Below are 13,582 nucleotides of genomic sequence, written 5' to 3'. Positions count from 1 at the left end.
TTTTCTAAAGTCATTTGTTATTTCAGGAAGGGGTATGTTGGGATAGGATTCTGCTTCTGGGCAGACCTCCTAGAATCTACATATTTCTATTGAATTCTTAAAAGCTAATGCACAGAAAAATATTTGATGGTTATAATGTTCATATTATACTTTTTATGAACAAAGAAACCAATGTTCAGAAATTTTATTGTTTTGTCATTTTCCTCCAACCAAATTGAGCAGTAAAAATAATAGGTGATTCTTCATTGTCAAATGTTCTAAGCCTTTAACCTCAGCAGGATACAGAAGAATTTTTCCCTGGACAGGAATAGACAGAGTCTCCACAAAAACAAAATAAAAAGACACACTTTCAATGATTTTGTGACAATCAAATACTACACCAGCTCTGATAAATTCAAAAGCAGAGACAGAGGACACCCTTGCACATAGGTTCATGGGAGAACTTGCAGGATATAATCCCTTTGGTCTGGGTGAATGTGTTCCCCAGTGAATCCTGGTGCCTGGATTTCTGATGAGTACCTCATAGGAGCATTTCATGATAGGTTAGCTTTGAAACAAATCAAAGACATTAAATGTGTAAACAAAAAGACAAATAGTGCCTCAAAGTCATTACAATGAATTTTAAAAGGTAACAATTTGTAGGTTTTTAAAGAAAGAAAATAGTTTAATGTTGTTTCACATAAAAAGTTGGAAGAATTCAAATGTTTATAAACCTGACTGTATTATAGACATGAGTCCCATAAAAAGTCAGTTCTATTAATTTTCACTGACATTGAACAGTAGTTGCTACTATTAAGCACAGAAAGATTATTTAATATCTAGGGAAATACATACAATCTATAAAATATAAACTCATTATTCAAGTTTCTATTTTATGCTATGCTAATAGTCACTATTGATTTCAGTTTTAATGGAAGAAGAAGGGGATGGTGAATGAAAAATATTCTCAATTTTAGGAAAAAAATATGGATTTTCTTGTGTAACTTGATATTGGAGGCATAACACGTGTCTCCAGACTGGAGAGAAAGGATTACACCTGTAATAAATATAATCAACAAAAATAAATTGAAGAATACTGCAAAGCACAGCCAAGCAATGAAGGACAACCCCTGGAAGCTATTTTCCTGCAACAGCAGAGACTCAAGTAGAAGAGATTTTTGTTAGAATAAGAGCAATCACATTTTATTGTTATCTGATTCAGGATTAAAATACAGAATAGAAAACAGGTGATGTCACAGTTGAAAAGTTGAATTTCCGGACTTTGTGAAAACATATTTTAAGTACAGCCGTTCCTTCATATCTGCAGAGAACTGGGTCCAAGACTCCTCCTAGGTATCCAAAATCCATGAATGCTGATGTCCTCATATAAAAAAAATCACAGTAGTTGGGGCTGGAGAGATGGCTCAGCAGTTAAGAACACTGGCTGTTCTTGCAGAAGACCTGGGTTCGAATCCCAGCACCCACATGGCAGCTAACAACTGTCCATAACTCCAGTTCCAGGGGATTCAACAGCCTCTTCTGTCCTCCGCAGACATTGCACAACACGGGTGCACTACATGCAGGCAATACACGCAGAAACATAAAATAAAGATAATAAATAAAATATTTTAAAAAATAAAAATCATAGTATTCAAAATAGAAGCTATGCATTTGGTATATAATGATGCTGCAGTATTCAGTGTGAAGCCTACACACATCCTCTCACATGCTAAATCATCTCTAGATTATTGATAATACCAAATACAATGGAAATGATTGTTATTCTGTATTTTAAGGGACTAGCAGGGGAAGAAGTCTGGATATGTTTGGCACAGACAACTTAAAAACTAGTTTTCTAAGCCAGGTGTGGGGTAGCACACACCTTTGATTCCAGCGCTTGGGAGGCAGAAGCTGGCAGATCTCTGAGTTGAATGCCAGCCTGGTCTATAGAGAGTTCCAGACCACCCATAGTTACATGGTGAGACACTGTCTCAAAAACAAAAACAAAAAAAAAAAAACAAATCAATGCAATACAAAACAACAACACAAATTTTCTATTCATAGATTATTGAATCCATGGATACAAAACCCATAGACGAAGAGGGAGGGTCAACTTCACTAACATATTCAAATTACAAGTGAAGTAATCTCAAGACTTTAAATGAGTATTATATAGAGAAGAACAACAAAGTTATTCTTATTTCAAAGGTGGCATTCAATAAGAACACACCTTTATTAGTAAAAAGGATAAAAACATTTTTGAGAAAAGGTCTCATGTATCCCTGGCTGGCTCAAATTCACTATGTACCCAAGGATGATCTTGAACTCCTGATCCTTCTGTCTCACTTTTCAGGGCTGAGACGACAGGCATGTACCACCAAGTTTGGTTTATACAGCTCTGGGAATGAAACGCAGCAAGCCCTCTACAAACATACCCAGGCCACTGTAAACTCTCAGCACACTGCTACATGTCCTGTGAACATAGAGGACAGTATAGCTCCTATGCTCATAAAATGCAATCCTGTCCCTAGGGGAGAAAAACAAAGGAATTTTCAACTGTTTGCTCACCTGTGAGGTGCATTTTCCCTGCTGCCCAGCTCCTCTCAATGCCTCCCACCCCCACCTGGCACCCTAATGAGAACTAAAGGACATAACTTGGCTGAAGTGGGAGCCATGGGCTGAAAGTCAAATACAAAGGTGAAATCAATACAAAAGTCCCAAAGAAGACACTTTACGACCTTTAAGTAGTATTTTAATCACCTACAGCAGACACAGGTACTCTGAGGCTTGACCTCATAAGCTGTGTATAAATGATTTTGAAATCTAGGAAGAATTGATATTTTTATTTTAATATTTTAATATTTTACTGCTAATTATTATCCTGTAGCATTCCTATAGTATATAATTCAAGTGAAAAGCTATACACCTTGTAATGTAACATGCAACAGATGATGACTAACACAGAAACCCACAACTGAACAAAGTGCAGAAAATAAGTGACTGCAGAGAACTTATCCCTCAATAGTACACCTATACCAAACCTCTGCCACCCAAAGCTCAGGTTCCATTATGGGACAGGGGAGGCAGAAAGATTGGAAGAGACAGAGGTGGTGGATAACCACAAGGAAAACGTCTTCCAGAAAGCTGAGAAGTTACTCATGAACGTAGAGCAATGGTAACAGCACACACAAGACCCACACAAGTTCAAGTCAGGCAAAATCCCAGCATAGAAGTGTGGAAGTGTGTGAGAAACCACAACCTTGGCTGACGAACTACGGCTAACTGATGACTACTGGGAGAGACAGTTCATTTTCTTTAGGAATGTGACACTAGATAGGTTAACCAGGCTCCAATGGATGGACACACATTGAAAGACATTTGGGGACACAAACCTGATTCAAAAGGCCTTAATATTTATGACTGAGTACAAGAAATCTGGAGGGGTGGGGAGCTATAAGAAGGGTACAGACAGGGGACGGAGTCTGAATATAATAAAATATATTGTATGAAATTTGTAAAACTTCAATTGAAAAACAGAAATTCACTTTCTGGGATAAAGAGACTAGTTCAGTTGATAGTAACCAGTATGGTTTGAGTCTGAACTATCCCACAAGCTCATGTTTTTAGCACACAGTCCTGAACCTGTGGTGTTCTTCAGAAGGCTCTAAGTCTATAGGAAGCTGCTTGCTCTGCCCTGCCTTTCCTGCCATGAAAAACTGAAATCTCTCTGAAAACAATGAACCAAAACTAAATCTTTCTTTGAAGTTGTTTTGGTCAACCTGTTTTGGTCACAGTGACACGCAAGTAACTAATACAGTGGGTAGATGCATGCCTTTAAGAAAACTTCACTAAAATGTACACTTAAATCTATATATTTCATTTGTCTTTAAATTTTAGCTCAACAAAAGATAAAAATTACACCAAACTTCAAAGTGTTAACTTATATGAAGCCTATTTTGTGGACTGAGTCCCTGCACTAGGCCTCCAAACAATAGACCAAACCAGGAGGTATGGAATTACTTGTGCCAGGAGCCATATAAGAAAACTGAACTTAGAAAAGGCCATTTTATCGAAAAAAAAAAAAAAACCAAAGATCCACAACAACCAATCTGAAGGGGTCCACTTAACCTGAACTAGCTTAATCAAGACACTCCCTCTGCCTTAACCCACACAGGGAAGGTAACCTCAAGGAATCTGATGCTGCTAACCATCTGCCTTTGTACTAAGCTGTCTGTTTGCTCCTGTGGGGGGCTGATTTACCGTAGTTGGCTGGAGCATTCTGCTTTGCACAGCTGGGATGCTGACCGACTCAGAAATCACTAATAAAAGCCAATTAGATCTTCAAACTTAATTTGCAGAAAATGTGTTCCTTAACAACTGAAGAAAACTGAAGTAACTAACAATACAGAATGAAATGGTAACAGAACACCTCAATTAACCAAGTTTGGGAAATACCGATATATGGAAAAGTGCATGATGTATAGAAAGTAGAATCAAAAAGGAAACTAAATGAGGTTTAAAACCCGATTGTGACTCTGCAAGGATTTAGTACTTGCTATTCTTTTTGAGATTTCTCTCCTACTAGGGCTAGACATCAGCAGTGGAGATTGGTTATAATATTTATCTTTGGGGGGAAAATGCATATAAAACTAAGTAAATTGTATGAGTTAATGTACAAAATTCTATATTAATAACTGTGAACTTAGCAATTAACATGAACATCCAGGAATCTAGTCATAAAATGTTATCAGTTTATCCTACTAAGTAATGAAAAATATCTGTTATGAAGCTTTGTAATAAGTCTGTGAAATTATTTTCATCAGAAGACACACAGCCTAAATGATTTCTTCATAAATGTTAAGAGAATGGCCATTAATATTTTTAAATGATATAGTTAGATTCTTGGGATTAATAAGCATTAGGAGAAATACACATACATAATTTGAATGTGTAAACAGAGAAAGGAGAGAGAGGGAGAGAGGGAGAGAGAATCCTTTTCCCAATCAGTAATATTAATCTGGTATTTAGTTAGAAACATAAGATTCTTTATTGGAAAACTAAAGGAAAATGAATAGAGATAAGTTATGCTTTTATATGAGTGAGCTCCATGCCATAAACAGACCTTTTCCAAAGTTAGCACATACATTTTCTGCAATGCCGGTTAATCACCATCTCAGTGAAATTCTTTTGACTAAATCTTTTATAATTTTTAAAAGACTTATTACATGTACTTGTGCTTGTGTCTGAGTATGTGCACGCGCCCTTGGAGCCAAGAGGCATTGCTGGAGTTACAGGCTGTCCTGACAAGGATGCTAGAAACCGACCTCTGGTTCTCTGCGAGAGAAATATACACTCTGACTGATAAGCCATTTCTCTAGTCCCTGAATAAACAATTCTTGATGAAATAGCTCCAAAGTTCGTTTGACAAGTCAACAGGCAAGAATTATAATAATTTTTGAAAAATTAGAATAATAAAGAATCAGTGGTTCACATATTAAAGGCAGAGAGATAATAAAGCAGTTTGGAATTTGCTTAATGAATGCATGAAGAATACAGAAATGGGTTTTTGACATATTAAATGTTGTATGCTAAAAGGAAGAAATGCACAAAACATAAAAATTCATAAAGAATGGAAGGACTACTTACTATTCAGTAATATTGGAATAACTGGTTAGGAAGCTGTATATAAAATTTTTAGTATGTTCACACTACATATGAAAATAAATCCATGCTCCCTTAACAATGAATGTCAACAGAATGTTACCTACAATCAAAACATTGGACTATATAGTTATACAGACAGAGAAGTTATTTTGCAATAATTTTAATCTCATAAAGGAAGAAATTGAGAGTTCAGAGAATTAAGCAGCTAATTTTTTATCACAGAGCTCTAAATGATAAGACTTGGAATTCATAACCCAACAATCTATCTCTCAATTTCTTCCTTTTCCTTTCCATTGTGCCATTCTCAATATATTTTATAATATAAAACTGAAAGTCAAGAAATGTAGGTGTGATCTTATAGAAATGTTTAATGTCCATATTTCAAGGAATAAAAGAAAAAAACAGGAAATATAATGAGGAAAGCAAAAACTGATAAAGAATGAAAATCATTATTACTAATATATAAATAGTTCATATAAACTCATAAAAAACATACTAGGAACAAGCGCAAAGACAACTAACACCAGAGAAATGCAAATTGAAACAAGATATGGTCTGAACTGGCAGGACCATCTGTATTGGGGTTCTGTGGGCACCATGGCAGCAACTGCTGGTGAGAGCATGATGCCCTAGCATGCCAGCAGTCCCTCTACTAGGATCTACTAGGAAGTGGTGCCTCACTGTGACAGCAGTAGCTGAGAAAGATGAAGTCAGGCATGCACTGCATTCTGTATGAGTGAAACAGCAATCTTTAAAAGCAGGTCACAAAATCCTGAAGGCCCCAAGAGAAAGGCGTTTACCTGAACTCTCGAAAATTTAGAACAAATGGGGAAATTTTTGAAATATATTGAGAAAGTATTGGTAACTAATGAGTGTGTCCATGTCTAAAAATCAATTAGGGCAAGAAAAAACCCATAGGACAAAATGGGTAAGGGTGTGAATACACAATTTTCAAAATATATATATATAATTTCTAATAAATTTATGAATAAGTAACAATAAATTAAAATAATTATAGCAGCAAATATGAAAAGGTCAATGATGTATATTTCAAGCTAGTCATAATTTTGGCAAAGAAGTATTCAGGGCCAGTGAGATGGCTCAGTGGGAAAATGTGCTTGTCAATAAGCCTAACAGATGACCAGGGATCCACATAGTGGAAAGAGAACCAGCTCCAGAAAGCTGTCCTCTGACTTCTACACCAGCTCTGAGGCATACCTGCACACCCCCATCCACAAACACATACAAATAAATAAGTAAATAAAATAATTTGAAGAGAATTACTCGTGTACTGTTGGTAGGAATATATCAGGCACAACTGTGGGAGTTATTAATAAATTTATGAATAAGTAACAATAAATTAAAATAATTATAGCAGCAAATATGAAAAGGTCAATGATGTATATTTCAAGCTAGTCATAATTTTGGCAAAGAAGTATTCAGGGCCAGTGAGATGGCTCAGTGGGAAAATGTGCTTGTCAATAAGCCTAACAGATGACCAGGGATCCACATAGTGGAAAGAGAACCAGCTCCAGAAAGCTGTCCTCTGACTTCTACACCAGCTCTGAGGCATACCTGCACACCCCCATCCACAAACACATACAAATAAATAAGTAAATAAAATAATTTGAAGAGAATTACTCGTGTACTGTTGGTAGGAATATATCAGGCACAACTGTGGGAGTTATTTATTTATTTATTTATTTATTTTTGTTTTTGTTTTGCTTTGTTTTTTGAGACAGATCTCTCTCTGTGTAGTCCAGGTTCACCTTAATCTCATGATCCCCTTGCCTTAGCCTCCTGATTATTGGAATTGCAGGCATGCACCATCACTCATCACTCATCACTCCTGTTTTGCAGAGCAGTTTGATATTATGCAGATGTAAATTTTAACTTTTATTTTGAAATGTTTAGATTTACAGAAATTTGCATAAACAGCACAAGAAGCCAGACTTCTCTAATATTAATGTTAATAATTACAGAACAATTATCAGCAACATAAATTAATATAGGTATTAGTACTGCTTAATTAGATTAAGCACTTCATTCAAATGTCACCAGCTTCACCATGAGTGTGCTTTCCTTATTTCAGGACCCAAAGTAGGATTTCATACTTGGTTTATATGCATTCTTAGTATTTCTTCTTCAACTTGTAAATCTTTTCTTATATGTGACCAAAATTAAAATGCTCAGGGCATTTATCCCAGCATTTAACATCTAGCAATTACTCTCCTGAGATTTGTACACTAGTGTGCAAAAACATATTCACAAGGATTATTCCAGATTTTGAAACAGCAAAGTGGCAGAGATTAGATAAAAGAGGGTTCCCTAAACTTCCCAGTGGGTTGGGTACATTTCTGTGTCCTTGAGTCTCTTTTTACCAGCAAGTGTTTACCTGATAATTTCTGGCAAACCAAATTGATAGAGACATTCCGGAATACTAACCATGAGATGGTAATTGGTAACATACAGTTTTTTGTATAGTGGAGGTTATTTATCAGTTTGGAAATTTTTCAATAGGTTTAGTCTTTCAACTAACAGACACATTTCTAATATTTTTTCATACAGAAATATCTTCACTACATTTAAAGAGATTTCAGAACATTATTTTTGTTATACTTTTATTCATAATTTTGCAAATCTAGAATCAGCCTAAATGTCCAGAAAACTGTTCAATAAATTACATTTAGTAAAACTGAATGTTAGGCAGTCATGTAAGGACTAGAATATCTTTGACTTATACAGATGCCAACAGCATATTACTAGAGACAAAGCAGGCTTTAATTCATTCATTTCATGTTAATAAAGCATCTATGTCTATTTACACTTTAGGAGAAGAACCCAGTGGATGACAGGACCTTCAGGCATCACCACATCTTGTACCCGAGTACCTTCTTCATCTTTTCCAAGTACTCTCTATGCAGCATGGCTGTAGCTTTTGTAGTTGAGGGTGTGCTGGCAAAGCTAGCATGAAGTTCTTTGTTCTACACATAAAGATTTATTCTGATGGTAGAAGCTCGAACTTTATAATACAATTTTCTTCTTCCCTTACTTGTTGATAACTTCTATCTTTTCCCTTAAAATAAGCACTTTTAGCTTCACTTTGGCATATGTGGATTGCTAGCATCCATCTGGCATGCTGAGGCCTTATTAAGGGTTACTTGAATATAGACACTTCAGTATTTCAACAGACTGATAACCCAGAGAGATACTGAATGACTAATGAATTGGTAGTGTATATGCATACAATTGAATTAAAACATAATGATCAGACAAGACTGAGGTGGGGATATGCTAAACAAACATATGATTCACATTTGGGACAGGATTCAGTAAACTTTCAAAAATGGCACAAAAATTTAAATTATAAATTTTTTTTTTGGTCTTTTTGAAACAGGGTCTCCCTGTAGCCCCAGCTATCCTGGAACTCACTGTGTAGACCAGGCCGGCCTTGAACTCACAGAGATCTGCCTGCCTCTGCCTCCCGAGTGCTGGGATTAAAGGTGTGTGCCACCACACCCAGCATAAAAAGAGCCTTTAATCCCAGCACTCGAGAGGCAGAGGCAGGCAGATCTCTGTGAGTTCAAGGCCGGCCTGGTCTACATAGTGAGTTCCAGGACAGCTGGGGCTACAGAGAGACTCTGTCTCAAAAACACCAAAAAAAATTTTTTTATGATTTTTATTTTATGTGTACAAGTATATTGACTGCATCTATGTAAGTGCAACCGTGTCATGCAATGCCCAAGGAGTCAGAAGAGGGCATCAGATCCCCTAGAACTGGAGTTATGAACAGTTAGTAACAGCATGTGGGTGCTGGGAACTGAACCCAGGTCCTCTGCAAGAGCAGTCAGTGCTCTTAACTGCTGAGTCATCTCTCCATGAATTGTTCATTAGTTTTCTTGTATTTTCTATTTTGCTTTTCGTATTTATATACATAATGCATGTCTATACATTCACAGGACTGCATGCATGTATGTGTGTATGTATAAACTGCTATCAAAGTTTTTCTATTAGGACTGAAAATACGGCTAAGAAAGAACTTAAATCTATACGCTTGTGTTTTTCTCACAGTTCTACTTTGTTAATTGAAAAAATTCTTAAAGTTAGAAAGCCATTGAGCAATAAGGAGTTTCTGATATACAAGTGAAAACATTAACGATATTTTAACTAGGAGTTAAAACTATGGAGCAGAAACATATAAACATAGAAATGACTTGCAAACACTTCTACCAACCTGATAATTGTTTTAATTAAGATGGTAGCTTCTGAATAATTCTTAATTCTATCTTCCAAAATAGCATTAATCTTAAAAATAGTATCACAATTAAGATGTGGGAAACTATTTTAAAAACTCTTTTACCTAATCCTATTTAATAGAACAATGGTATTAGAAGTCTGATGATTTTTAACTTTCTTTTTTGTACATTTAAAAACATTTAATATTTTTATTAATTCTTTGAGTGATTCATACATATATACATACAACTTATTTTGATCCTATTCATGACCTACTCCTCTCAGACCTACCCTACCCACTCCCAACTTCATGACTTTTCAAAATAATTTTTTTATATCCCTCTTAGTCCAGTTTGTACTGCCCATATACTCATGGTTGTGGGGCCATCCACTGAAGCATGATATACCTGGCAGGGGCCACACCTTTAAAGAAAATGACCCTCCCTTCCCCGGAAACCATCAACTGTCAACACTGTTTGCTCCTGTCCTCCCCATCCCTTGCTCTTAGAATCTTTGCACTCCCAAACTTCCCTCAGGCTGTTGGGTATGGCCGTATATATGGGAAATGCTGGCTAATGGGAATCTGATAGCTGACATATGCAGCTTCAAGTTCATGTTGTCTTCCTATGCCAATTGTTTGCAAGTGCTTTCCAACTTACTATTTCTCAAGAATGTGAATGCGATCATATAATCAACCTCTGACCATGTGAACAATACCCTAGGGGTTAGAGAATATACTAGTAAATCGTCAGTTGGGATATTTTTGTGAGGCAAGGTCTCACAAGCTGAAACAACAGCCCCTTTTTGGACAGATATATGATAGACTTCTATCTGTGGGACTCACAGTTATTTGGAGCCTCATAACAACATCATAGGCTATCTCATAATTGGTGATTATTGACTGCATGTATAATTTTTAAATATATATAACTAATACCTAACCAAGGGATTCTCTAGCTGCCCCATGTGACCTGGAGACCCAGGTAGGCTGCCTGTGGACCCCTGCCAGCCCCTCTCCATTCAGGTCATCCAAAGCCCTCCCATTGATAGCCAAGAGCCACCACCTCCTCCCACCCTCCCCCTGTCTTTGAGATTCCCCAGATCCCACACTGCTCCTCACCAGGGACTCTCCAGTCACACCACATGGTCTGGAGAACCAGGTAGACTGCTTGTACCCCTATGTCAGCCCACCTCATTTGGGTCACCCCAAACCCTGGGTACTGCTTGCTAGGGCCTGCCACCTACTCCTGGCTCCTCTTCCTCCCTCTCAGACTCCCTAGATCCCAGTCCAATCCCTACTAGGAACTCCTCCAACTATGGGGAGACCCTGGTCCCTCCCTCCCTCCAGGACTCACCAGAGTCCTTACAGCCACCTGACCGGGACCCGCCAGTTGTTTCATCCATCCTTGAGACTCAGGATCAGTCTACACTGCCAATGGAAACCTGTTCCAAGTTCCTTAACCAACCCATTGCAGGCACTGGACTGTATTTGTAAAGCAGAAGACTTAGGCCAGAGGCTGTAGCCTTAAATATCAAACAGAGGAAAGTGACAACCTGACCCTACAATGAGATATCCACCTCCTGAACACTACAAACACTTCTGCTCAAGAAAGGTAACTTGAAAAAAAAAAAAAAAGAAAGAAAGAAAAACTCAACCAACAAACTAGCTTCAGATGTGAAAATCCCAATGCATAAATAAAAACAATACACACACAACAAAAATATCCAAAAAACACATTCCATAGTAATGGCCCCTAATGAAAATGGTCTGCAAGAACTTCCAAAGAATTCTTATATTCATGGTTAAACTATTCAAAGACAACAAAGACAAAGAGGTGAATGAAATAAGGATGTCAATACAACAAATGCAAGCAGAGCTCAAAGTGCTGAAGCAAAACCAAACTGAAATGATGATGGAAATTAAAATGGATGGAATCAATAAGTCAAATAAGCTATTTGGTGGAAAGCCTCACTAACAAAATGTATCATGTTGAGTAGAGAGAATCAAGAATGGAAGACAAATAGAAAAATTGGATCATTCAGTAAAGGTCAATGAGAAATTTAAAAATATATATGAAAGGGATGTGGTAGAGTTTGGGGACATCATGAAAAAGAAAGATCTAACCTTTGAATTATGGGAACAGAAGAAGGAGAATACCATAGCCAAGGCATAGAGCATATCTTCAATAAATCTTAGAAGACAACTTCCCAAACAGAGAAATAAATGCCAATATAGGTACATCAGGCCTACAGAACTACACATAGGACCAAAAAAGAAATTCTCCATGACATATTATAAACATTAAGAACACATAATAAAGTATTCAAACCTGCATGAAAGAAAGGTCAAGTTACTTACAAAGGTAGACACATTAGAATAACACCTAATTATCTGACAGAAACATTTAAAGCTAGAAGGATCTGGAAAGACATAATTCAAGTCCTGAAAGAGCACAACTGTCAACCTAAGACTACTGTACCCAGAAAAACTATCTATTAAAATTGAAGGAGAAATAAAAGCTTTCCATGATAAAAAAAAAACAAATTAAAACAATTTATGACTGCTAAGTTAGCTCTGCAGAGGATACTAGAAGGAGCGATTCAGTATGAACAGATGGATAAAAGTACTGAAGAAGTCATGGGGAACAAATAAACCATGCAATGACAACTAATCAAAGAGATCTGAGAAAACATCACAAAATCAATAAAATGACAAGAATTAATACATGTTTTAAAATAATAATTCTAAATATTAAATGGCCTCAATTCCCCAGTAAAGAGATACATACTAACAGATTGTTTAGAAAACAAGATCCAGGGCCTGGCATGGTGGTGCAGGCCTTTAATCCCAGCACTTGGGAGGCAGAGGTAGGTGGATCTCTGTGAGTTCAAGACCAGCTTGGTCTACATAGTGAGTTCCAGGACAGCTGGTGATCTGGGAGACCCTGTCTCAAAAAGAAAAAAGAAAAAGAAAACAAGATCTATCTTTTTGCTGCCTCCAAGGAACATATCTCACAACCAACAATAGACACTGCCTTACAACAAAGGATGAAAGAAAATATTCCAAACAACTGGAACTAACCAAAAAGTTGGTGTAGCTATTCTAATATCTGACAAAACAGACTTCAAACCAAAAGTAGTCAAAGGAGATAAGGAGGGACAGTTCATACTCATTAAAGGAGAAGTCCACCAACAGGATACTAAAATCTTAAACATACACACACCAAACACAGAGGCACCTAATTTCATTAAAAAAAATACTATTAGATCTAAAACCACAGATTAATTACAACACAATGATAGTACATGATTACAATAGTTCACTGTCACCAATAGAAAGGTCATCAGGAAAAAATTAAATTCAGATTCCAGAGTTAAATAACACCATAAAGTGAATGGATCTAACAGATATCGACCTAACACTCCACCCAAACACATAAATAATACAAAATCTTCTCAGCAGTCCATAGAACTTTCTCCAAAATTGACCACGTATCAGGACAAGAAGCAAGTCTTAACAAATATTGAAAAATTGAAATAACATCCTGTGTTCTATCTGATCACAAAGGCATAAAGCTGGATATCAATAGCAACAGAAACTACAGGAAGTACAAAAATTCACAGAAGCTAGACAACATAGTATTAAATGAAAATGAGGTCAAGGGAGAAGTCAAGAAGGAAATATAAAGATTTCTAGAATTGA

At 36.7% G+C, this 13,582-nt stretch overlaps 1 protein-coding gene across 1 annotated transcript in view; it reads right to left on the bottom strand.

Moving 5' to 3' along the window:
* The window catches only part of Zcwpw2 (zinc finger CW-type and PWWP domain containing 2), a gene marked incomplete in the record, with an annotated part of 165,116 nt that overhangs the window by 29,832 nt on the left and 121,702 nt on the right, over window positions 1-13,582 (bottom strand). The window contains 1 exon segment of the mRNA XM_029567035.1: window positions 1,538-1,552. Within this exon segment, the coding sequence (XP_029422895.1) occupies window positions 1,538-1,552 (15 nt within the window).

Source organism: Nannospalax galili, unplaced genomic scaffold (genome assembly GCF_000622305.1).
Source record: "Nannospalax galili isolate Female #2095 unplaced genomic scaffold, S.galili_v1.0 scaffold419, whole genome shotgun sequence".
NCBI lineage: Eukaryota > Metazoa > Chordata > Mammalia > Rodentia > Spalacidae > Nannospalax > Nannospalax galili.
Note: the sequence above shows the minus strand (reverse complement) of the source record. Positions and strands in the feature narration are given on the sequence as shown.